Source organism: Sapajus apella, unplaced genomic scaffold, assembly GCF_009761245.1.
Source record: "Sapajus apella isolate SASKATOON/1434 unplaced genomic scaffold, GSC_monkey_1.0 scaffold67, whole genome shotgun sequence".
In the NCBI taxonomy this organism is placed as follows: Eukaryota; Metazoa; Chordata; class Mammalia; order Primates; family Cebidae; genus Sapajus; species Sapajus apella.
In genome coordinates this window covers 3,407,482-3,434,999 of record NW_022437007.1, presented here as the reverse complement: position 1 = coordinate 3,434,999, position 27,518 = coordinate 3,407,482, and the positions used below count along the sequence as shown (strand labels likewise).

Below are 27,518 nucleotides of genomic sequence, written 5' to 3'. Positions count from 1 at the left end.
ATGATCTGTGGTGGGAAATCTATTTTCTTACTAATTTTTATAGTTATCAGAAAATAAGTTTACTTACATAGATACCATAGCAATATAAGCTTTCTGGCAAAATTTTTAAAGATTACTCATAGTTTCTATACTTTGTCTCATGTACAGGTAACAAGTAGTGCACGGACTAGAGCAAGAACGTGGAATAGCATTGTCTTGTGTGATACTCTGACTTCAAGAGAGAAGATGCCTGCATCCCTGGGTGACTGCATGAAACAGAATTCCTCTACCAACCCATAATCGGACTGTAAGAGAAGTGAGAAATAAATTTGACAAATAAAGGTAGGATATGGTTTAAACTGCTAGAATAAAGTAACCAAAAACATAGTGCATTAAAAAGACATAAATCCTGATATGTAATCATAAAGTGATGTGGTGGCTTGATGATTTGGCTATGGGGTAAGCTGTCATAACAAAGAGACCCCTAGTAGGGTGGCCTAAACAAGATGTAAGTAAACTAGCCCTCCTAGATGGTCAAAGGACAGTTCAGTAATTATATCTAACTGCATAACTCGGTGTATTTGTTTCTCAATGCTGCTGTAAGAAATTTCACAAATTTGGTCAGGCATGATGTAATCCCAGCACTTTGAGAAGCTGAGTCAAGGAGTTTGAGACCAGCCTGGTGAACATGGCAAAAACCCGTCTCTACTAAAAATACAAAAATTAGCCGAGTGTGGTGGCGCATGCCTGTAGTCCCTGCTATCTGGGAGGCTGAGGTGGGAGGATTGCTTGTGTCCAGAAGGTGGAGCTTGCAGTGAGCCTTGATTGCACCACTGCCCTTGATTCCAGCCTAGGCAACAGGTTGAAACCCTGTCTTGAAAAACAGAGAAAAGAAAATAAAAGAGAGAAGGAAAGAAAGAAAAGAGAAGAAAAGATCACAAATTTAATGGCTTAAGGCAACACAAATGTATTCTCTTATGTTCTGGAGGCCAGAAGACCAAAATCAGTTTCACTGAACTAAAGTCAAGTTGTGGGCACAGTTAGTTCTGTTTGGAGCTCCAAGGGATAATCCATGTACAAAATGCAATTTCTGGCTTCTTGAAGATGTCTGCATTTCTTGGCTGATGACTTATTCATCAAATCACTCCAACCCCTTGTCCTGTTATCACATATCCTGCTTCCTTCTTTTACCTTCCTGCATTCATCTGATGAGGACCCTTATATTTAGCACCCACCTGGATAATTGTCCCATCTCGGGATCCTTAACCTAATCATATATGTGCAAGTCCCCACCCCCCACCACCTTTGCCATATAAGGTAACATTCACATGCTCCAAGAATTAGGATGTGGATATGTTTTGGAGAGACTATTCACCTGTCCACACCCAGGCACCTTCTATCTTTCCCTCCTGCTACAAAACATGACTTTCCTTATTTAAAAAAAATTATTATTTTTTTTAATTTTACTTTAATTTTTGACATACATGTGCAGAACATGCAGGTTTGATACATAGGTATATGTGTGCCAGCGTGGTTTTCTGCAACCATCAACTCCTCATCTAGGTTTTAAGCCCTGCATTCATTAGATATTTGTCCTAATCCTCTCCTTCCCCTTGCCTCCGTGCCCTTGACAGGTCCTAGTGTGTGATGTTCCCCTCCTTGCGTCTATGTGTTCTCATTATTCAACTCCCACTTGAAAGTGAGAACATGCGGTTTTTGCTTTTCTGTTCTTGCATTAGTTTGCTGAGAATGATGGCTTCCAGCTTCATTCATGTCCCTGAAAAGGACATCAACTCATTCTTTTTATGGCTGCATAGTATCCTATGGTATATATGTGCAACATTTTCTTTATCCAATCTATCATTGATCAGCATTTGAGTTAGTTCCAAGTCTTTGCTATTGTAAATAGTGCTGCGGTAAACATACATGTGCACATGTCCTTACAGTAGAATGATTTATAATCCTTTGGGTATATACACAGTCGTGATATTGCTGAGTCAAATGGTATTTCTGGTTCTAGATCCTTGAGGAATCACCATACTGACCTCACAATCGTTAAACAATTAATTTACACTCCCATCAACAGTGTAAAACAGGTTGGGCACTGTGGCTCACACCTGTAATCCTAGCACTTTGGGAGGCTGAGGTTGGTGGATCACCTGAGGTCAGGAGTTCAAGACCAGCCTGGCCATCATGGTAAAACCCCACCTTTAAAACAAAACAAAACAAAAAAACAAAAAAACAGTGTAAAACCGTTCCTATTTCTCCACAGCCTCACCAGAATCCATTGTTTCCTGAGTTTTTAATAATCACCATTCTGACTGGTGTGAGATAGTGCCTCATTGCGGCTTTGATTTGCATTTCTCTAATGACCAGCAATGATGAGCTCTCTTCATATGTTTGTTGACTGCATAAATGTCTTCTTTTGAGAAGTGTCTATTCGTATACTTGGCCACTTTTTGATGTATTTTTTTTTATTTTTAAAAATTCTTTGTATATTCTGGATATTAGACCTTTGTCAGATGGGTAGATTGCAAAATCTTCTTCCATTCTATAGGTTGTCTGTTCACTCTGATGATAGTTTATTTTGCTGTGCAGAAATTCTTTAATTAGATCCCATTTGTCAAATTTGGCTTTTGTTGCAGTTGCTTTTGGTGTTTTTGTCATGAAGTCTTTGCCCATGCTTAGGTCCTGAATGGTATTGCCTAGATTTTCTTCTAGAGTTTTTATGTTTTTGGGTTTTACATTTAAGTCTTTAATCCATCTTGAGTTAATCAAGCAAGAGGAATAAATGAAGGATATTCAAATAGGAAGAAAGTTCGACAAAATGTCTCTGTTTGCAGATTACATAATTGTATATTTTGAAAACCCCATCATCTCAGGCCCAAAACTCCTTAAGCTTATAAGAACCTTCAGCAAAGTCTCAGGATACAAAATCAATGTGCAAAAATCACAAGAATTTCTATATACCAAAAATAGACAGGTAGTGAGCCAAATCGTGAGTGAAATCCCATTCACAATTGCTCCAAAGAGAATAAAATACCTAGGAATACAACTTACAAGGGACGTGAAGGACATCTTCAAGTAAAACTACAAATGAGTGCTCAAAGAACTAAGAGAAGATGCAAACAAATAGAAAAAAATTCCATGCTAATAAATAGGAAGAATCAATATCATGAAAAATGGCCATACTGTCCAAAGTAATTTACAGATTCAATGCTATTCTCATCAAGCTATCATTGACTTTCTTCACATAATTAGAAAAAAAATACTTTAAATATTATATGGAACCAAAAAAGAACCTGTATAGCCAAGACAATCCTAAGCAGAAAGAACAAAGCTGGAAGCATCATGCTATCTGACTTCAAGCTATACTGCAAGGATACAGTAACGAAAACAGCATGGTACTGGTACCAAAACAGATATATAGACCAATGGAACAGAACAGAGATCTCAGAAATAACGCCACACATCTATAACCATCTGATCTTCAACAAACTTGACGAAAACAAGCAACAGGGAAGAATTACCTATTTAATAAATGGTGCTGGGAAAACTGGCTAGCCATATGTAGAAAACAAAAACTTGACCCATTTCTTACACCCTCGACTTTCCTTTTTCAAATTGAAAATAACTCCTCCAACTATCAACATCACACTCATTTTTCAACAAACAGAAAGAGGAATAGATGACATATATCTTCCCTTTTATTGTCATAATTGAGATATGAAAAGCAATAGTTACCTTCACAATTCTTGGCCAAAAATTTGTCACAGAACAAAGGTTCAAGGAGGTCTGAGGAAGGTAATCTTTAGGTAGGTGGCCATAAGCTGGCTAATATCGAGCTTCAATTACTGAGGAAAACTATCAAGATTTATTTGGTTGATCAAAAATACACAGTGATCAAATTAACCTTTCCATGAGAAGTTATGATCCATTCGTATAAGTTCTTTAAATTTATTCCATTGTTATAGGAAAACTGTATTTTAGCACGAATAACTCTTCTTTTTAGAGGAGGGGTTTATTCTCCTTTATTATACTGTTGAGTATATGCTGTGTTTTTTTGACAGAATTACGTACTAGACTCAGAGAACAACATGGGTATTACTTAAAATTTCTAAATTTATTGGCTATAGAGTAGATATTGCCAGTATTAGCCATGTCTACTAATTTTCAGAACTTTTTACAAATGAGAGGTTTTTTTTTGTTTTTTTTTTTTTTTGTTTGTTTGTTTGTTTGTTTGTTTTGAGGCAGATTTTTACTCTTGTTGCAAAGATTGGAGTGCAATGGCAAGACCTCGGCTCAACACAACCTCTGCCTATTAAGTTCAAGTGATTCTCCTGCCTCAGTCTGCTGAGTAGCTGGAATTACAGGCATGCACCACCACGCCTGGCTAATTATTTTGCATTTTTAGCAGAGATGGTGTTTCTCCATGTTGATGAGGCTGGTCTCAAACTCCCGACCTCAGGTCATCCACCTGCCTCGGCCTCCCAAAGTGGTGGGATTACAGGCATGAGCCACTGCACCAAGCCACAAATGAGGATCTTAAGAAAAGTTTCCTTTATCCCATAGAACTTTAAGGCCTTTAAGAATAATTGACATGATGGAGGTTACGGTGGAAAACTTATAACTTAAAACTTGTAATCTATCTGCCATAGGTAAATAGAACAAATATAAAATGAGTGTTACAAAACATTGGAAAATGAGCAGCAGAAAATAGCAATCCCTGAAAGAAGAGGAAAAAAAAGACAAAAAATATATATAATGTGTATAATTGTCTTGGCTTTCTTCTTGGCGGCATTCATTGACATTGATGCAGAATGATTGAACAGAAGGGTCTCACTGAACTAAAGGTAAAAGAGGTTGGAATTCACTAAAAGTTGTCAACTGCAATTTCTAGAGAAGCATAGAGAACCCTGCAGAGAAATAGCTACAGGAATCTAAATACAGGTCTGCTGGGGCTTTGACTCAACACCTAGGAGGAAATTATTCAAAATCAGGCAAAAATTTATGACTAAGGAAACAACAATCAGGAAGCTTATGTTTAAAAGCTACAAGAGCTTACACAAGGATAGGTGTCACGTGAGTTACATTAACCAGGGTGGAGAAACTTAACTGAAAAAGCAGGTTGCGGACACTTCACAAAACACCTCATAATGCATATCATAAGGAGAGTGAAACAAATCCTACTGTAAAGGCTACTCTAGACAGACTCAAATATAGTTGTCTGTTTTTTCTTTTTTAAAGTCTTGAAAAGATTAAATTGATACCTAAACAAAATTCAATACTTCTCAAAAAAAACTGGCAAATCTATACTCTCAACAATGTTCACATTCAATAAAACAGATGTAAGAAGGAGTGAAAAAATATAACTCGTGCAAGAAAAATGTCAGTGAATAGAAAGAGATGATAATTTCCAGACATGATAAAATTTGCAAGCAAGCATTTTAATTAGCCAATATAAATAGGTTTAAATGTTTAAAGGAAAACACAAATACAATGAAAGAATAACTGAAAATTATTTTTAAGTAGAATTTATATGTTTGAAAAATATAATATCTAAAATAAATTTAGGTGAAACAAACTCTGGTTGAGATTAACAGTTGATTAGACATACAGATAAAAGAAAAAAATGTCACCTTAAAATCAAAGCATAAAAACTATCTAAGGTGAAGTACAGTAAGTACAAATGTTGAAAAGACAGAGAGAAAAAAAGGAACAGAACTCAATGATTTATGGTAAAATATCTAGCAGACACATGTACACATAAATTGAGTTCAAAGAGATGGAGAATGCAGAAATCTATTTGAAAAAAATAATGGCCAATGTTTATTAAAATATTTTTAAAAATATATATCCCAAAGTCCAAGTAGTTATCTCTAGCAGAAAAAAATCCAGTTAAAGAAAAGCTAACCAAGGCTTACCAGACATAAAATCCTGATCCCCAATGATAAAGAGAAAATCTTAAAAGCAGTCAGATAAACAATAAAAAGATTAGAAATATAGCAAATGTCCTGTTAGAAACCAGGCAAGTGCAAGCCAGAAGACAACAGAACATCTATAAATTGTTAAAAGAAAAGTAAAAACCAAAAACTGTCTACTTAAAATATAATATCCAAAATAATTATTATTCAATTAAAAAATAAAATAACTTCACATAAACAATGGACAAGAAAATGTATCAGGAGCAGACCTGAACTTCAAGTTATTAAAGCATGTTTATTAGGGTAAAGGCAAATTGAGAAATTCAATTTTACATGACAAAAATGAAGAGAATCAGAAATGCAGATGTTTTGTTCTCTTGCTTATTTTTAAAAACCTCTTTGAAAAATATTTAACTTTTAAACCAAAAATGGAACAACATATTGTGTGTTTTATAACACATGTAGAAGTTAAATGTTTAATAATATCCTTATAGAGGATACAAAGGGGAGAGATCTAGGTGTGCTATTTTAAGATTCTTACTTTATAATGAGGTGGTAAACATTATTTAAAAATACATGACAATAAGTTAAGTTTCATATTGTTAAGTGTGGCTTATAGCACCTAACAAAAATGTTTTTAAAAAGGTATAACTAAAATGTTTTTAAAAAGGTATAACAAATAAATCAGTAGCAGAGATAAAATGGAATTCTAAATGTTATGTGAAATACAACAGAAATCCAATATAAAAAGAAATACAGAATAAAGAATGGATGTGGCCCCACATGGTGGCTCATGTCTGTAATCCCAACATTTGGGAGGTCAAGGTGGGCAGATCACTTGAGGTCAGAAGTTCAAGACCAACCTGGCCAACATGGTGAAACCCCCTCTCCATTAAAATACGAAATTTAGCTGGGCATGGTGTCAGGCACCTGTGGTTGCAACTATTCAGGAGGCTGAAACAGGAGAATCGCTTGAACCTGGGAGGCAGAATTTCCAGTGAGTCAATATTATGCCACTACACTCCAGCCTGGACGATGGAACGAGACTCTGTCTCTCAAAAGAAAAAAAAAAAAGGATGTGTTAATTTGACAATGAATGGCAAAACCCAGTGAAAATAAGCCCAGGATGTAAATGTTTAAGTTATCCCCAAGCAATAAATTTTCAAGGACCTATTTTCCCTGAAAGTGACCAAAATAAAGATCAGGGAAAAACTCGGTTCTTCCAACTTTGCATGTACTTTTTGGACTTTCTTTAGACTTTAAATCATAAGGACAGAAAAATTTAATTTTGGACATTAGTTACTTTGGAACAATTTTTCTGTAACTTAATTTCTTCAGTTTTATTTCTTTCTGGGAATTTAATAATTAGAACATTTATATATTAATTTTTGAGCTATTCAAAAATTATATATATTCTTGCTATTCAATAATTGAAGTACCCACATCATGATTTAATTTAATCATAGAGCATTTGAAGAACTCTATTGAACAGTGTAATTCAACATAATTTAACATGAGAAACAATATATAGAGGAAATTTTGAGGCTTTGAAGTTAATGAATTATTATACTGTTTTATTATTATAGTTCAAAGCCTTCTGTAAACAAACATATAGTGCCCATTAGTAGTTCTTAGAGGAGGCTACAATAGAGCAGCAATTGTCATTAAGTGAATTTATTTAAAATATGAGTATTTCCCAAAGCAGCTCTGAGAAAGAACCTGGGTTCAACTAGTTTTGATTTGAGAAGTGATCCCAGGAGGCACAAGTATGAAAGAGGGAAGATTTAGACAATGGAAAGGAAAACAGCAATAAAAAGTAAGAGAAAAAAGGGGATGCATGCATGAGATTCATCGTATGGAAAAAAAAAAAAAAAGGACTGGATCCTAGTGTGGATCCCTTGAAAAATGTTGCATGCACCTCAGGACATTCCCATTGAGTGAATGGGTGGCTGTGCTTCTTACCGACTGATTTCTGTCCCTGTTTGGTTAATGGCGGTCACTGGGGACATCAAATCCCTGGCTTACTAGGGCTGCCTTCAGTGTAGCTGGTAAAGATTCTTGTGCAATTAGGTTAAAGCAAAAGTAATTGCAGTTTTGTCATTAAAAATGAGGGCAGGGCCAGGTGTGGTGGCTCATGCCTGTAATCTCAGCACTTTGGGAGGCAGGCAAATCATGAGGTCAGGAGTTCGAGACTAACATGATGAAATCCATCTCTACTAAACATACAAAATATTAGCTGGGGGTAGTGGTGGGTGCCTTTAATCCCAGCTACTCGGGAGGCTGAGGCAGGAGAATCGCTTGAATCTGGGAGGTGGAGATTGCAGTGAGCTGAGATCGTGCTACTGCACTCCAGCCCGGGGGGCAATAGAGTGAGACTGTCAAAAAAAAAAAAAAAAAAAAATTAGGGAGAGAAAAAAAAAAAAAAGCAATTACTTTTGCATCATCCTACCTAATAAATAAAATCTTAAGGAACCATTGCATGGCAGAGAGATTAGCTTTTGCAGTAAGAAGCTATCAAGGGACATTCACCATAGATCAGGGAGCCTGTCTGGGCTATGGAGCAAGACATGAATACTGTCTGCTGGAGGCCCTCATTGAGGGAAAAGGCTGAAATGATACATGGCTGATACCATCCCCCAAGCAAGAGCCTATCTCCTAGATGACAATCAGCTGAAAGTTTTAACTCGAAAGAATAAGGAATTGACTGATATGAAGAAGGAAAATATATTTCTACCTATTACTTTTTTAGGAGGGAAACTGGCAGAATAGTAGTTCTCAAACTATCTTCAGGATGACCCAGAAGGTTTGTTAGAACACAAGATGTTCTATACCATACTTAGAGCTTGTGACTCAGTAGGCATAGATGATCCCTGAAAATTTGTCTTTAAAACAGGATGCTGTTGCTCCTTGTGCATGAACCACAGTTTGGCAATCACTGAGCAAGAGTAACCCTCTAGTTTTTTACTCCCTCATCCTTTATTAACTCATAGTGGGAGGAGAAGAGAGGGTGAAGGAGAGCTCTTATTTCCTGCTTTCCAGTTCTCACTGTTTATAAACAGGTTTTACTTTCCCCTGCACTTAGACCTGCCAAGCTTCGCTAGGAAGGTTTAACACACCCAGTGCAGAGATTTCAGTGTTGCCTATGACTAGATGAGAAAGCTGAATTCTATGATGCAAGAAAGAAAGCTATTGTTGCCCCAGACTTAAACTGGTTTTCTAAATAATAGCTTTGTCTGTAATGAAGGTCACACTTCGTATCTGTTTATCTGGCTCTTGTGTCTTTCTTACAGTTGTTTCCAAACTTTGAAGGAGAAAAATAGGGGTGTTCTATATAGACAGCTTGTAAAACCAACAAATAGCAACCATTTTATGCAGATTTTTTTTATTTCAGTAGAAAAAACTCCACACAATATTATGTCTGAGGACTTAAATAATTTGAATGAGAGAGAAGTAACAGTGTACATATAGGTTTACCATGAATATGGACAAGCTTTCTGCCCAGAGGGGAGTGTAAACACTGATGACTTTTTAAAATTTCAAACATTCTGTATCATAAGCTTAAGATCTAAAACCGATTTGCTTTATGTAAGAAGAGAACGAAAAGCATGAAATGAACTCTACTGGTACAGTCAAGCTACTTTGATTTATACATAATGCTTTTCCAGACAACGACACAGTGCACTTTCATATTTCAATAATCTAATTTTACATTGTTTGAAAAGGAACAGGGCTATAGATAGACTTTTATTTGGCTTATGCCCTAGGATATTTAAATAGACTTTGAACTTCAAAAATACTCTTTTACAAATTCCAATAGCTTGTGGTATTTTCAGGGCTTGTATGGTAATCAATGATATATTTTATTTTTATTAAGAATTAACACATTGTTAAGATAAATATTTTAAATTCTGAAAATAGGATTTTCTAAAAGTTTTTTAACATTTTCTGAAAGTGAAATAAAATACAAGATGAATTAAACTAGTTTTAGAGATTTATTGAATTCCATAAATGTGCTATTTGGTAGATAATCTGCATTTTCTTGCATTTTCATTGTATTTTAGCCAGTGTTATTCCTCATTCCCAACTACTGTTTTTGTTACTAACTTATAACACTTGAGTAATCCCAAGTTTACTATACTTTGTTACATAAAAAAATAAAAATGTGGTTAAAGTTATTATTCCAAACACAAAATACCATAAAACCAAAGGAAAGCAACACACCAAAAAAGAGATAGCACCAATTTTAGGGCTGTGATTTTGTAACTTATCCCACCATTTCTAGATACGTTATTATAAAGTGTCACATTGTATTCTTGTTTGGCAAAATATTTTGATACATCAGAAACTTTGTAAATAAGGTGGTTAGTTACCTATTCAATATTTACTTCCCCCTTTCTTCTAATTAACATAGCCTTTATATTGTTGTGGGTGGCTATACATCAAAGTCAGAGAAATACATTGTTCCATGTCTTTGCATTTTGGGAAGATCAATGGAAGTTATCACTGGTGCTTTCATTAAAACTTTTTAAAAAGTGCTTTCTCATGTGTCAGGTGTGACTTCCCCCTTCCTCCCACTTCCAGTTTCCCTGTTGAAAGGTCTACAGAATTTCCACCCATTTTGAAATCCCATCACAGGATTTCAAAATGGGTAGGAACTACATGCTAATCATAATAGGGAAGCTTATGATATTGATGACCATATAGATCTTCCATCCCCAAACTGCCCTATCTTGGCTTATTTTATGCCTTAGAAAAATACGCTTGTATCTCCTGTGAGCCTCTATCCTTTTGGGTCTATATTATAGCAGTTAAAGGCAATCCCTCACTGTTAAAAACAAAAACAAAATGGACGTTGAAACACACTTAATGCTTTCCCTTGTTGATATAAATGCGATAGAACAAGCTTTTGCTCAATGATAGTTGAATTTGATAAATCAGTGTTATTTTATACCTTATTTCTCCTGTGGTTAAGGCTCGAACTGGCAAATTAGAAATTAGATTAGAACGTTTGGGCTGCTTAAAACCCTAGCAAACCTTAGTGGTCCACACATTCCTTTATACAGACTTGACCTAACTAGAAACATTTTTTTATAAACAGAAATTGCCAGCTGCTTTGAGTGAGGGTATTGCATATCTTCCTCTCTAGCACCTCATCCTAGTAATATTTGACCAACTTGCCAATGCCAGTCAATTTTCATGTCACATTTATCATGTCTTCGCTTGTGTCCTTATCTCACACTTAGTGTCTGGTCTACCCTAATCACTCCTTTGTAAACTTATTTAACTTCTTCACTCCTAACCATCTCCCACTTACTCACCTGACAAACAAAACACTCGCTAAATCAAAATCTTTTTTTCCTCTCATGGCCAGTTTACAGTCAGCCACAACAGAGGGAAAACATATGTCATGAATACTCCAAGCTCTCCCCTACCTACTGACTACATATTGCTATTTCAATCCCCCTCCTGCATTGCAAGATAATTATTTTACATTTTTTCCCCTCCTCAAACCACTAAAGCTATTAGAAACTCTTCATTTTCAACCATTGTTATTCAATTCCCTGAAGAAAATTTAGGTAGTGCAAAAAGGATATCCTCATCCTCCTACAAGGTGAACCTTTTCCCAAACAGTTTGTCTTTCTCCCTGTTTCAACAGATGAACTATTCATCTTCCAAACACCAGTCCCTCCTTCTGTGAATTAGATCAATTGATTTGTTACTATAATTATCCTTTTGGCCTTATAAATTATATGTTTTTCATCTTTACTGGATTCTTCCCATCAGCATAAAAGATGATCATATCTATAACTTTTATAAATTTCGCTCCCTTGAATGCAGGCGCTTTGCAGCTACTGCAAAGTTCTCTTACTTTCAGCAAATGTTCTCCTTTAAAAGAGTTAATTATAGAAGTGTTCATTTTTCCACTTTCCATTCTCTCTTGAATTGACTATAATCATAGTTTTACTGCCAATACTTGGCAAAAGCTGGTCTTGGAAAGGTTAATAATTGCACACAAGTACTGAAAACTAGTGCCTAAATTATATTCCTCATCTTGTTTGCTTTCTCAGCAATGATAATATCATTGTTTTTCTCCACAAAGCCCTTCCCTTCTTGAAAACCTTTATACCAAGAAAGTCAGAGCAGTTTAAATGTTGTGGGATGTAATGGAAAAAAACAGCTTTTGCAACCTGTGAGATATTGGTTCAGGGACCCTTGTACCTAGAAAAGAAAAAGCGTTAGAGTTGAGCACAAGCAATCACTACTAATATTGAATTCCTCTTGATTAATTCATAAAGTTAAGGCTGATAGGGGGCACCCTGTTTCTGAGACCTCATTATTTCTTTATTCCTGTATTCTAACTTCAGGAAAACCTGAGATCAGAGAGTAAGCAGTTCATTCACAGGAGGAGATGAAATAGGGAAGCCGCCTTTCACCAATGCTGCTCAGTGCAATCTTGCAACATGAAAGTCCGCAGTTTGACTCAAAGTCTCCTTCCTGGGTTTCCCAGCTGGAACATGGCAAATGAGTAAGTTACGTAAGAAACCTACATCAGACATGAATGAGGAGCAGCAGCTCCTGAAGAGCAGCCGTTTAGAATAGTTGTCACACTTTACCATGTATCACAATTTCCTGGGAAGCTTTGAAAAATGCAGATTTCAAATCAGACTTCCTGAGCGTGCTAGTGAAGGCCAGGTTCTGCGCTTGTGATCTTTTTTTTTCTTTTTTTTTGTCATTCTGATACAGGCAGGGAACATGCAAAATACACTCTAAAAACTACTAAGAACTCTTACATGGAAGAACTAGGACTGGGAGTGAGGATAAGAAAAGACAGAATTAATTGTCAGCCAAAAATGAAATTGGAGACTCTCTATCCCTAACGCTAAAAAAGAAAAGAAAAGAAAAAAAGCAGGGCGTTAATCTTGTTGAATGCGCAAACAGTCAGTAGGCATTCACCACAAAATAGAAGGTGAGGGCCAGACGTCCAAGAACCATTTCCCCAAGGATGCAGCATCTACATCCAGAGGAGCAGTCTCAGCACAGATTTGTCCCACCCTCTCAAGATCATGTATCAGCAGGTACAATTGCTATATATATGAAAGTCCATCTCCAAACATCTGAGGGCACTGGGAACAGCATGAATCTACTTAGAATCTTGCCTGCCTTCTTCCCTGATTTCATTGAAAACTGGGTTCAAGGCCGGGTGCAGTGGCTCACGTCTGTAATCCCAGCACTTTGGGAGGCTGAGGAGGGTGGATCACGAGGTCAAGAGATTGAGACCACCCTGGCCAGCAAGGTGAAACCCCGCCTCCACTAAAAATACAAAAATTAGCTGGGCGTGGTGGCGCACGCCTGTGGTCCCTGCTACTCGGGAGGCTGAAACAGGAGAATTGCTTGAACCCGGGAGGTGGAGGTTGCAATGAGCCGAGATCCCACCACTGCACACCAACCTGGCACCTGGTGACAGAGCAAGACTCTGTCTCAAACACACACACACACACACACACACACACACACACATAAAAAACTGGGTTCAAAGACTTGATCGTGTCTAGATGCCAACTGGATTTTCACCAGAAACCAAGAACTAGATCTGCTTCCCTTGAATGTCAACAATAGTCAAATCAGATTACTCAATATTTTCAAACTTTGGGGCATGTTTTAGTAATTGATTTCCAGGACACATACGTCTCATCACAGAGCCCTCATTCTCAGTCTTCTCCGCTTGTTAACCTCAGATCCAAGGCTCATTCCTCTGACTTCATATTCCATATATACTCATTTCTAAAGGGACCTCATTAGGCTCAGATTTATGACTTTAAATGCAATTTATATACATTGTTATTATCTGAACATACGACTTTGAGGTTTCATGTTCCTCCCTTGAATACTTGTCATTTCTATCAATAATTATATTTAAGTTAACATGCCAAAATTGAATCGCATCCAATCTCAAAGTGTGTTCCTTCTTCAAAGCAGTAAATGCTCCACCCCTAAAGCTAACTGCTTCCTTCAAATTCCTTAGGCTCATATTTTCACGGTCTCTCACACTCATGAGCTATTCCTCAGTGATACTGACAGAATTACTTTCAAAATATATTCCAAATGTGCCCACTTCTTTATAACTCCACCGTTGAGACTACATTTTGGGCTACCGCTATCTCTTACTTGGACACTAAAATAATTTTTAAATTATCATTTATTTTAAAACAAATCAGAATGTGCTACTCCATACACGAAACACTTCAGTAGCTTCCCCTTACACTTAGAATTGAAATCCAGATATTTACCTAGGTCCACAAGGCTCCATGGGATCTGCCCCAAGGCTACCTCTGCAAGCTTATTATCTGCCAATTTCCTCTTAATTCATACCCATCACACTAGCCACCTTGCTGTTCCTACAGAAAACCAAGTAAGTTTCTGCCTCCTTTTTATCAATCGTAGACTAACATCTGTTACAGTAAATTATGAAAATGAAATATTTACTAATAAATCATATATGTCCTGTATTCAAGTAAATAACTAAAATTTGAATTATATCAGGAATAAAGAAAAGTTCTGATTGTAGGAGTGATAAGCCCACTTGGGCTTATCATAAATAGCCATTAAATTCACCATCAAGAACATAAAATTTGCTATACATGAATAATAGTATTCTATATCATTAATATAAACAATTAAATAGATGATCTGTTTAAATTTTGTTTTTATAATCCATGCTTCTGTAATTGTTAATATTCTGAGCTAAAAATAATGTAAAGTTCTTGTGTTTTAACTTTTCAATTACAATGAGTTACTCTAGTGTTTTATGATAATGAAATAAAGTACCAATTTATAGTGTTTATTCACTTGGAAACTTTGTAACTTTGCACACCTTTTTTTTACTTAAAAAAACTTTTACATTTTCAGTTAAGTCTTAAAACTTGAAATATTATTAGTACCTTATAAAAACTTAAAATATTGAAGCCTTCCCTTGTGGTATTTTTTGAATAGCAAGGGTAACAAAAATCACTTCTTACCATTCACTTGGAAGATATGAGTCTGACGGACTTGTTCGTAGCCATCTGCATAGCAGGTGTAATTGCCCATGTGAGTTGTGGTAACCTTAGTAATATACAAGGATCCATCATCTCCAAAGTCCTATAAAAAAAAAGTAAAATAAAATAAAACTTTGCATTTAAAGAGTTGTAACAATTTCACTTTTTAAAATGTGTAGTCAGGTGCAAAATTAATAAACTCAAATATGTTTTAAAATCATCAAAATGAGCATTGTTGGGTGTGTAAATGTAAAGGATCTATAATTATAATTTTCTAACAATTTGTTTTGCTTAAAAACCGTAATATCACTCATAAATATAGCTTTTAAATATTTATTTGAAATGCATTTTCAATATATAAAGTAACTTAATTTCCACATATGTGTTCTAATTTAGTTCCCATTTTTAAGATTAGTACAGGCCGGGCACAGTGGCTCACACCTGCAATCCCAGAACCTTCAAAGGCAGAGGCAGGCGGATCGCTTGAGATCAGCAGTTTCAAGACCAGCCTGGCCAACATGGTGAAGACATGTCCCTACTAAAAATATGAAAATTAGCTGGGTGTGGTGGCAGGATCTGTAGCCCCAAGCTACTTGGGTGGCTTAGGTAGGAGAATTGCTTGAACCTGTGACGCAGAGGTTGCAGTGAGCTGAGAATTGCCACTGCACTCCAGCCTGGGCAACAGAGTGAGACTGCCTCAAAATAAATAAATAAATAAACAAATAAATAAATATTAAAAATAAAAAAAAGATTATCACAGCTATAATGTGTTTTCTTATTTATAGCTAAACCAAACACCTGCTAACTGCATTCTTCACACAGGTAGTTACCCAACACTTTTTTATTATTTAATTATATATTTACCAATAAAAATAATTATTGAAGCAGTGTGATCTCAGTGATAACATTTAGAGCCATATCATAGAATAGCATTTATTTTGCAAGCCCAGATATCATCAACACATTCGAATAAAATAAGCATACCACTTCCAAATACTGAAGACAAATGCATTTTGGAAAAAAAGAAAAAAAAAAAACCTCACTCTCAAAATCAAATCTATGGAGCACCTCCAGAACAACAAAGACCAGAAAATCTTCTCTTCCATTAAGGTAATGATTATTCTGGCAAAAAACTGAAAAAATCATTTTTTTTTTCAAATTCTGTTAATAGAGAAATGCTCACAATAGCCCACAGAGTATTTATTCAAAAAGTAGCTGTGTCATATTATGAATGACAAAATGTATGGAGCATTTTAACTTTACTTCCTCAACATCTCTCCGCAGCTGCATCTTGGCCTTGAGCCAGCCACCCTGAAACTATGCCAGCTATGCAGCTCATCATCCTAGAAGACACTGGAAGGAAAAGACCAGGTCTTAAGCTCTCCAAGGCCTCATCCTCAGAGAATTGTCCTTGTTGGATAGATCCAGCAGGTCTTCGAAAACTTATATTTTCATGACTTTTTATTCTAGCAAGACTTAAAGCTCACTCTGTGTAAAGAGCCCTCTCCCTAAACTGAGCCTTGGGTTCAATAAATTCTCCTGCCTCAGCCAACCCAAGTTTCCGGGACCACAGGCGCACATCATCATGCCTGGCTAATTTTTGTATTTTTAGTAGAGACAGGTTTTCACCACGTTGGACAGGCTGGCTTCAAGTGACCTGCCTACCTCAGACACCCAAAGTGCTGTGATTACAGCCATCAGCTACTGTGCCCATCCCCTAAAGTCTCTGTTGAAAGAAAACAACAGCAGTTGTTTAACATTACAACTTCCCAACTTCCTGCAACAGAGTTACTAGTTGTAGGTAACAATGGTCTGACTAAAAAGCATTACAAAATAAACCTGAGGAATGGGATCTCTGTAGAGACATTTGAAGAGTTCCACATATTGCTAGGAGTCTGGAAGGCCACACAAATGTGCAGGACTGTGTGCATGCTCCAAAGAAATGTGTGAATCTCTACTGCCTCATCTCATATGGTTCTACACAAGCAGAAATTGAAGGCTAAGGCAGAGTTGGGAATTATATAAGAACACTCACAGTGTGACACAAAACAGAGATAGAGAACCTCAATAAAGCCTGGGAGATTTACTGATGTAAGGCATTTAATTAAATTCTTGTTCAATCATTAGATCACCACTAAGATAGCTGAGCAAAGATTTTAGTGGCCACACAGAACATACCAAAGAAAAATAGGTAAATTCAACTTCATCAAAATTAAAATATTTTGCTCCTCAAAAGACATTACCAAGAAAGAAGAGATGCCCTACAGAACAGAGAAAATATTTGAAGAAAATTTATCTGATAGGGATCTTCTATTATGAATATATAAAGAATTATTACAATTCAACAATCAAAAAGCAAATAGTAAGGCTGGGTGTGGTAGCCACACCTGTAATCCCAGCACTTTCAGAAGCTGAGGTGGGTGGATCACATGAGGTCAGGGGTATGAGACCAGACTGGCCAACATGGAGAAACTCCATCTCTACAAAAAATAAAAAAGTTAATTGGGTATGGTGGTGCATGCCTGTAATCCCAGCTACTGGGGAGGCTGAGGCATGAGAATTGATTAAACCTGAGAGGCGGAGGCTGCAGTGCGCCACTGCACTCCAGCCTGGGTAACAGAGTGAGACTCCATCTCAAAAAAACAAACAAAACAAAAACAAATAGTCTAATTCAAATAATGGCTAGAGGATTCAAATGGACACTTCTCAAAAGATTTAGAAATGAACAATAAGCACATAAAAGTATGTTCAGCATTACTAGTTACTAAGGATATGCAAATAAAGACCTCAGTGAGATACTACTTCATATGCTCTACATTGGCTTAAATAAAAAAGAGACAATTTCAAGTGTTGGAGAGAATGGAAAATTTGGAACCTTCATACATTGCTAGTGTGAATATTAAATGGTGCCTCTGCTTTGGGTAACAGTTTGGCCACTCCTGAACAAATTAAGCAAAGTTACCTAAGATTAGCAATTCATTTCTGTGTACATACCCAAAGGAACTGAATACATGTCTAATACTAACTGTATGCAAATGTGCATGAAAGGCAAAAAGGGAAAACAACCTAAATGTCTATCAATGGATGAATGGATAAATAAAATGGAGTCTATCTATACAATGAAATATTATTTGGCAATATAGAGTAAAAAAGTACTGATATACATTGCAACATGAATAAACCTTTTTTTTTTCACTCTTAGGACCTTTGCATGAATCTTGAAAATAATATGCTAAGTGAAAGAAGCCAGATAAAAAGGCCACAAACTGTATGAATCTGATTATATGATATGTCCAGAATGACCACATCCATAGACATAGAAGATAGATTTGTGGTAACCAGGGACTAAAGGAATGGGGGAGTGAGAAATAACTGCTAATAAGCCTGAAGTCTTTTTTGGAGGAATGAAAATATTTTAAACTTTGATGGCCATGATGACCGCACAATTTTGGAATATACTACAAAGCACTGAATTGCACATTTTAAATAGGTTAATTTTATGGTTTGTGGAGTATAAGACAGTAAAGCTGTTGTTAAAATCTATGTGGAATACTTACATACAAAAAATTAAGTATGTCATAATAAAACTATATTATATTCTTAGTTAATGAAACCTTTACTAAGTATGAAAAAAAAAGTAGAAATCAAAAAAGGAAGAATAATTGACATGTTTATATAAAGAGGAAACAATTTTGGATTTCAAAACATTGCAAGCTGTACAGAAAGCTAATTAACCATAGATTATCTACACAAAATATTAAAGACAAAGCTCAATGCATTTAATCTTTATTTATATAGCAGTCATCTGTATGCCAGACACTACTGTAAATACTTCACATAAATGGGCACATTTCATTTGCATATTAAACCTGTAAAACAAGATCTATTAAAATTCTACCTTTTATAGCCTGGGATGCTAAGATGTCAAGTAAGCTCCTAGTTCCACTTGGCCTCTAATTAGTGGAGTTGGGATTGGAAGCCAGGTAGGCTCACTCTAGAGTCTGTGTTTCATGCTCCCACAACACACTGCCTTCCTTGACAACCATAAGTTGAAATAGGGAGAAAGACAGGAAAAGAGGACAAAGAGGAAATTTGGAACAAAATGCTCAAAACAAAGAGGTCAAATGCATTACAAGGTTTGAAGAAAAGAGGCTGGAAATACAGTGAGGGTACATGTGACATACAGGAAATGCTGAGTAGATCCACTGAAGTTTGAGTCAAAAGACAACATTGCAAAACATGTCAACCTCTGTATATCTTCCTTTTCTCAGCTATAGAGAATGAGGATATGAGGGTGCTGGAACAGAAATTTTGTTTTAAGATGCAATTGACATATTTTGAATAGAAATAGTCCTCAAGATTTTTTTCTCATATATTTCTCTCAGGATTTACCGTCTAAGAGGTTTTAGTTCATTGCCTCTTTCTAATTTTAATTTTGAGTTTAGAATTTTTCATGTTTATTTCTAAACTTTTAATGTGTTGCCCAGTTTTCAATTTTATATATAATTATCCATAAAAAGCGAGCATTTATCTTCATTTTTGTAAAATGTAACTAATTGTGTTAGCATCTTTTGGTAAAGAAACTGTTTTCTCTATGAATTCTGATTTTTTAAAAATATTTATTTATTTAAAATATGATAGTATACACTGACTTACCAATGTTCACATACTAGTACTCCAAAAGCATATCTTATACATTTCTGACATTATTTATGCTAGGTGAATTTCTATTAAAAATAGCTTCCCTCAGACTGATACCCACTATAGATTTATTGGAAATGAGAAAATTATTATGGAGCTATTGAACCTGGCCTTGAAAATGATGAAAATCTTCTGACAGAGAAAAAAAAAAAAAAGATCAGAGGAAAGAATAAAAAAATTGGAGAAGAGGGGAAGGAGGATGAGGAAGTCAAGGAAGAAGAGATGAGAAGAAAAGGAGGAAGAAAAGGAGGAGAAGGGAGGGGGAACATGTACTGTATACTCTGGCAATCATACCGTTTAACTGAATATTTCCTTAATAACTCTCAATAAAATATAAATCCTCAATATCATATTATATAAGATCAATCATACCACATTCCTACAACTCCCAGAGGAAACAGTCATGGTGCCACCCTCGCTGATTTAATGAGAGAAAGCCTTATGAGCTACACAACAGGAGAGGATGTGGAGCTTGAACCTCAACAAGAAAGCAACTATATGATACAAACGTGGTAATATAACTCCAGGCTTCACCACAGGCTACCATTAAAAACATGGCTCATACAGACAGAACACTGTTAGGGAACTGAAATGCTGAATAAAAAGACAAAAGGCCTTATCCCACGTGAATAGTAGACAGATATTTAACATTTGTAGAGTAGAATGAGGGAAAGCCAAACTTTTGTAGAAATCAGTTGAGAAAGTTTAGAATTAAAATATTTTTAGAAAGATTCTGAGCAAAAAAATCATTACTGATGACTGGAAATATAACATCAAGATATCGAGTCTGCATATCACAAACATAAATGCAGGGGAACCACACATAAAACTCGTTCCAACCAGAAAATATCATGGAGACCAGCTCACAACAAAGAATTCTTTCACTGGATAAGAAAAATTAAAAAAAAAAAAGTGAAAATTCTGAATATATGTAGATGGCACTTCTGATTATGTTTATATTCAAATATGCCAAACTGTGTATTAACCTCATAATGTATATTTTCAGGCAATTCTTTTAAAATGTCCTTAAAACCTGAAGTAAACAACTTTTCCACACATTCTACGTAACTACCTACACAGTATAGTCTTTCCTTTTCTACTATAATCAAGATTCCTTCATCCAGTGATGTAAAAATTATCCAAGACTACAGCTTTTAAAGTGTTTTATTGAAATATGTGTTATTCCATAACACCAAATCTCTTTTAGTTAGAATGCTCTTCTTTCTAAATTACCATATCTAAATTACCATTACCCTTTATAAGCTATATTTGTTGGTTCGTGTTTTTCTCTCTTTCCTCTAAAAGGTTGTAAAATATTCCACCCAAAATTTTCTTTAATATACAATTTTATAAACACCTTTTCAGACAGCTGTTTGAATGAGCTAGACTTTAACTAATATCCTCTTATCAGTTTGAATAAAGCATAAAGCATAGATATTTTCAATATATTTAAAATAAAACAGTGTATTTCAGTATGTTTAAAATAAATAATATTTATTGATTATGTAAATATGTTGAGTGCTATGCTAAACAATTTAAATGAAACATGAAATTTTATCCTTTAAACAACTTTGCAAAAAGTCCCATCCTTAACCCCATTTTGCAGAGAAGAAAACTAAAATATACTGATGTTGAGTAACTTGGTTGAGGTCACCAAAAAAGGTGAGGGGGTCTTTGATTAACATCCCAACAGACTGTGAAATTTAGCTGTTCTTGTTATATAATTCTTAACACATTTAACACATCCTTTTTTCTTTTTTTTTTAGAATCTCCATTAATTTTAGCCAAGCCTCAAAATTACGCTTTGAGTTTTGTTATATGTATAAACATGTATCAAACCTACTCTTTACCTCCATCCTGATCCAGCGTTTCTGATCTTTTATTTTCCCAGCAGTTTTCTAATCTTAAACAAGTCAAATGAAATGTGTGATGTTGGGGCTCAGCCATGGTTGAGAGTTACGGCCTTAGAACAGACACTCTGAATTCTGGGACAAAATCTTGCACTTATTCTGAACCCCTGTTACACCTTTATAATCTTGCTGCCAATAGACACTCCATAAATATTTCCTCAGTGATTAAATCTTTATGAGCCTCTACAACATTACAGAGTTGCCTTAGGCATTGATGTCTAGAAAGAGTTTATAGGAAAAAACACAAAATCATTTATTTTGTTGAGTTGATTGCTTATATTTTTTTCCAGGTAGTGGAAATGGGAACTTTGGAAAAAAGAACATATGTAAAATTGTGAAAATTTTTATGAAAACTACCAATTTATTATAATCAATTATGTAGGAGTAACAAAACATTTAATAACCTATAGATGTTGAGCACTGATTAATTAGAATGTACAAGGCAGGAAAAACAGGTATTGATTATATCAGAACATAACAGTTGACCTTGAGGTCCCTTTTTAGCCACATGTTTTTAACCACATTGTTTAGATTGCTCCAATCTAAGTTTCATCTGTTATAAAATGGTAAATTTTCAATGTAAGTCCACCTTCTTTTTCATATTATGTTCCTCCTTATAGTTCTAAATCGTATGGTACCAATATTGCTTACACTTTATAAAGTTTCTATATAGTCTATTAAGCACACAGGGCTGAGGCAACTGGATAAGGTTAGCCATATAGAAAATTCTAAACTGGACTTCTACCTCACAGCATATACGAAACTCAAGGGCAAAGGAAGCAGTACACATATGTAAACGACAGAACTTTAAATATATTAGTATAAAATGTAAGAAAGTATCTTCATAATATTAGGCATTTGGATATTGGATGACATCTTAAATTGAGAGACAAAATGAAGAAATCATTTAAAAAGTAATTTAAAAATTAAGCCATGTCAAAATGAAGAATCCTTATTTGTAAAAATACATTACAAAGACAATGAAAATACAAGCTGTAACTGGAAAAGAAACCCATTATCTGTAACTGACAAAGGGAAAAAGAATACTAAAAACTCAATAAAAAAAAAAATGAAGATGTAAAAAGACACGTCCTAAAAATGAAATCTAAAATAGTGCTTATATTTATAAAACGATATTCAATATCACTACTAAAAAATCGTTACAATTAAATTTACTGCAACAGCAAGGACACCTTTTAAACATCTATTTGATTTACAAAACTAAAATGCTGAATCCCAAGTGCTGACTGACATTACAGTCTATGAAAAGTCTCATAGACTGGTAATGAAATTGTAGCTTGCCAAAACTAATCTGTAAAATATAAGCTGAAATACGAGTGTATTCTACAACTCAAACATATGAATGTACACATGGAAATTTTACTATTGTAATGTTTATAGCACCATTTTTAATAGTAAAAATCTGGAAAATAACCCTAAGTACAACAGATTAATCATTCAACACAATCATGGTGAGTTATAAAAATACTACTTCAATAAAACCACTATTCCAAGTGTTTTAAATATATGCAGAAAATCACCATTCCTAGTGTTTTAAATATATGCAGAAAACCACTATTCCAAGTGTTTAAAATATATGCAGAGTCAGACTTGTCATGAAATGTCCAAGTTTATTAAAAGCGCCACACTTGGACAAAACCTTTCCAAAGATCTGATAGCAGCTCTGCAGTGGGTATACATGACCACATATTTCTGTAAAATTTGCAAATGTATTTACGATTTGCTATAACTTATTTTCTCTTTGGAAATAAACACCCATTTACATAGCTAACTGTTATTTATAGTTTGTATTCTTTCTCCAAAACGTAGGTGCTTTAAAACTTCAAGACAACCCATATAACCTTGAAACACTCCTATCTGTATTATCTATGTATTGACAATACCATATTTTACACATAAGAAAAAAATTTCAGAAAGCTTAAGTAATTTCCCTGTGAAGGTTATTAAGTTCACAGTACAAAATTCAAAACTAGGTCATCTAGCTCTACATTTCACATTCTGAAATTCCATACGTGCATAGCTACAGATATCAGCATGAATGAATCCCCAAACACAATGTCGATAAATACACACATACACACAAACAGTATGCTTCCCTTTATGCAACATTCAAAAATAGTCAAAAATATACTCTACATCTTAGGCATGTATATATTTACGGTAAACACATAAAGAACAGCAAAGAAAGGGTTAACGTGTAATTCATAATAGGAGTCATATGCACAGGAGAAGAAGGAGGCTATAATGAAGAGAAGTGTACAGGGGTCTTCAGGTTCACTGGTAATGGCATATTTTGTAAATGGTTGTCAAGTCTGGATGTATCATCTTGCTGTTTTAATTGTAAGTGACCTATATAAACCCTTGGGTTTATGTAATAGTAAAATGCAATACAAACTGATTTAGAAAAAAAATCAAACTAAGCTTTAAATAAGTATCTCAAAGTAAATAACTTCCCCTATGTATATGCAGAATATCCCAGTTTCTTGTTTCCTAAATCAACTTGGATTGTACTTCTTAAAAATTAATTAGAAAAAAAAAATCCCATTTAGGTTTTAAACTATATTATGTCATGTTTCGAAAACAAATATAAGTTTATTTTGGTTTCATCATAAATATTCATAACCAAATAGCCCAAAGAACCTAAAATTCTAGTAACTCTTGTATCATTAATAAACTAATACACATTCCAAAATTCTGGCTTTATCTTTGGACATAAATGGAAAGAGTTGCTCTCCAAACAATGAGATGAAGCTCAATAATCTACACAATAATTTCTTTCTGGAGTCCATCTGAGTGCTAACTTTGCAGATCAACTGACTATCTTAAAATCTGAGGACCCCTGAGCCTCTAGAAAGAGATAAGACGCCAGCAATTATTCACCTACACTAGAGCATTGGAAGAAAACAAGGCACCATACAAGCAGATACCAAAAATATCAACTGATTTTTAAAAAATAGCTTAAAAGCTGAACTTGCACAAGTTGTGAGAGTATAAAACCCTGGGAGCACAGACATCCAGCATCAGTAACTTTTGCAGCATCTTCTTCATGGACCGCACAGTTTGCTCTTCAGAAAGACTGGAGGCAGGAGAGGCATTCCTCATGATAACAGGCCTGGTGTTGAGTAACAGCTGCTGCCGAGGTGAAAAACAAAACAAAACAAAAAACCCAATTCTTACCTACACCCTTCCCCCTAGTGACATGAAGTCTTAAATTGCTATTAAAAAAAAAAAGAAGAAGAAGAAAAAAAGGCCAGGTGTGGTGGTTCACACCTGTAATCCCAACACTTTGGGAGGCCGAGACAGACAGATCACAAGGCCAGGAGTTTGAGACCAGCCTGACCAACATGGTGAAACGCCGTCTTTACTAAAAATACAAAAATTAGCCTGCCGTGGTGGCACATGCTTGTAATCCCAGCTACTCAGGAGGCTGAAGCAGCGGTTGCAGTGAGTCAAGATCATGTCATTGCACTCCAGCTTGAGCAACAGAGAGACTCTTGTGTCAAAAAAACAAAACAAAACAAAACAAAAAAAACAGTGGGGGTCTGGGTGCAGTGGCTCACACCTGTAATCCCAGCAGTTCTGGGAGGCCAAGTAGGGCAGCTCACCTGAGGTTAGGAGTTCGAGATCAACCTGGCCAAAATGGCGAAACACCATCTCTATGAAAAACACACACAAAAAATTAGACAGGCATGGTGGTGGGCACCTGTAATCCGAGCTACTCAGGATTTCGAGGGAAGAGAATCACTCGAACCTGGGAGGTGGGAGTTGCAGTGAGCCTAGATCGCGCTATTGCACTCCAGCCTGGAGGAGAAAAGGGAGACTTCGTCTCAAAAACAAAACAAAACACAAAAAACAAACAAACAAAACAACAACAACAACAAAAAAGGGCAGCCAATCCTGTTCCTTTCAAAACACAGTTGAAAACTCACTGAATTTTTAAAAAGGTAAAAGATCCTCCTTGTTCCAGCAAATTAACAATCCTTTACCAACTTGAACAGGTAGAACACTGAGAAAATTCTGCTCAAAAGGCTTAAAGGCATATAAATACCTAAGGTTGATACTGAGTGAAAAAATGTATAATACCCCCTTGTCCCTCCCTACCCATGCTAGCGAAAAACAAAGAATCAAGAAACAAGCAACAGCAAACTACCACTGGTAGAAGAACAAGAGCATGAAGAAACAACTTCTCTTGGGTGCAGGCTCACGGGAACACTTGAAATTCATCACGGGCTAGGCACAGTCAAGAATTTGATCAATTAATCCAGATCCCACCATAAGCACAAAGTCTAAAGAAATAAATACATTGTAATCATAGTGGCTAACAAAACTGAAACAAGCTTAACTTCTCAATAAAAATTTCTCAGAAAAAGAGGCATGCCTACTTTCAGGCATAAATACTTTAAGCTTGTCCTCCACTACCTGGCACAGAATAATATATACATTTCAACTAAAAATTATGAGACACACAAAAAAGAAAGAAGAAATAATAAGCTGTTAAGAGACAAAACAATCAATGGAATGAGTCTCAAATATAATTCTATTTTTGAAAAAAATAGAAAGGGAATTTAAAATAACTATGATTAATATGTTAATCTTTCTGGTAGAAAGACCTGAAGAAATCCATGAATGGATGGGTAATGGTAGCAGAGAAATGGAAAAAAGCAAAAAAGTGTTGAAGAACATGCTATAAATAAATAAGACAAACACACACACACAAATGCACATATACACACACAGAGATTGAGAGAGAGAGAGAAAGAAAGAGAGAGTGGATTAATGCATCAGTGGCCTTGGAAGACTCATCAATAGTCCTGACACATTCAAGAAAAGACTCAGTGAACCTGAATATAGGTCAGTGGGCGTTACTGAAACTGAAACACAAAGGGCAAATTAGTGAGGAAAAAAAGAGAACAGGGTACCCAAGAAAAATCAGTCAATATCAGTTTAAAATAGGTACAATGGGAATCACCAAAAGAGGGAAAATAGAGATTAAAATACTTGACAATGAATGGTCAAGAATATTCTACAAAATAATTAATATTTTAAAAAGCTGGAAATGCTTTTATACTACAGAAGACCAAAGATAAAGAGAAATGCTTGATTTCCAGGAAAAAAGACACATATGACATACAGAAGGGCAAATGTAAAAATTACAGCAGGCTTCTTATCAGAAGTTATGAAAGTCATAAGACAATAAAGACTGACATACTGAAACTGCTAGGGTATGGATGAAGCAGGGGGTGGGAGAATTAAGGGACTGTCAGCCCAGAATGTTATATGCAGCAGAAGTACCTTTGCGGTATGAGAAAAAATAAAATTTTCTTCAGTCAAAAACTGAGAATTCATTAACAGCAGGTTTGCATTGCAAGAAATCCTACAGGGAACTCTTCAGGAAGAAGGAATGTAATACCAGAAAGACAGTTGGATGTGTACAAATAAATAACAACTTTCTATTTTTGGTATATTTATAATTTACCATATTAAACAAAAAAGATAGTTGTGTACTTACATCAATGTGAAAGTAAAATGCATAACAACAATAGAAAAAAAGATGAGAGGGAGTATTTGAGGGTACAGACTGCTAAGGAGCTGACATGTCACTTTACGTGGAACATTATGTGAAAATAAATAGTAATTATACACACACACATTGACGTACCTTGGATTTATTGTAAGTGCAATTTCAGACCATGGCAATCAAGTGAATATGTCAATAAAGAGAGCCACGCAATTTTTTTTGGTTTCCCAGTAAAAAGCACATATAAAAAGTTATGCTTACACTATATTATAGTTTTTTAAGTGTGCAACAGCATTACAGCATTACGTTTAAAAATAAGGATGGTATCCCAATCAAATAGAATTAGTAGTGCTTTTATAACAAGAGGAATGGCTCAGTATTTCTCTCTGTCTCTCTCTCTCTCTCTCTCTCTCTCTCTCTCTCTCTCTCT

At 35.3% G+C, this 27,518-nt stretch overlaps 1 protein-coding gene across 4 annotated transcripts in view; it reads right to left on the bottom strand.

Annotated features, from left to right (window-relative positions):
• FSTL5 (follistatin like 5) overlaps positions 1-27,518 on the bottom strand; it is an 807,250-nt gene that overhangs the window by 201,591 nt on the left and 578,141 nt on the right. For all 4 annotated transcript variants that reach the window (XM_032248526.1, XM_032248528.1, XM_032248527.1 and 1 more), the window contains exon 8: positions 14,921-15,041. In XM_032248526.1, coding sequence (XP_032104417.1) covers positions 14,921-15,041 — 121 coding nt within the window. The remainder of the gene's footprint in view (positions 1-14,920; positions 15,042-27,518) is intronic.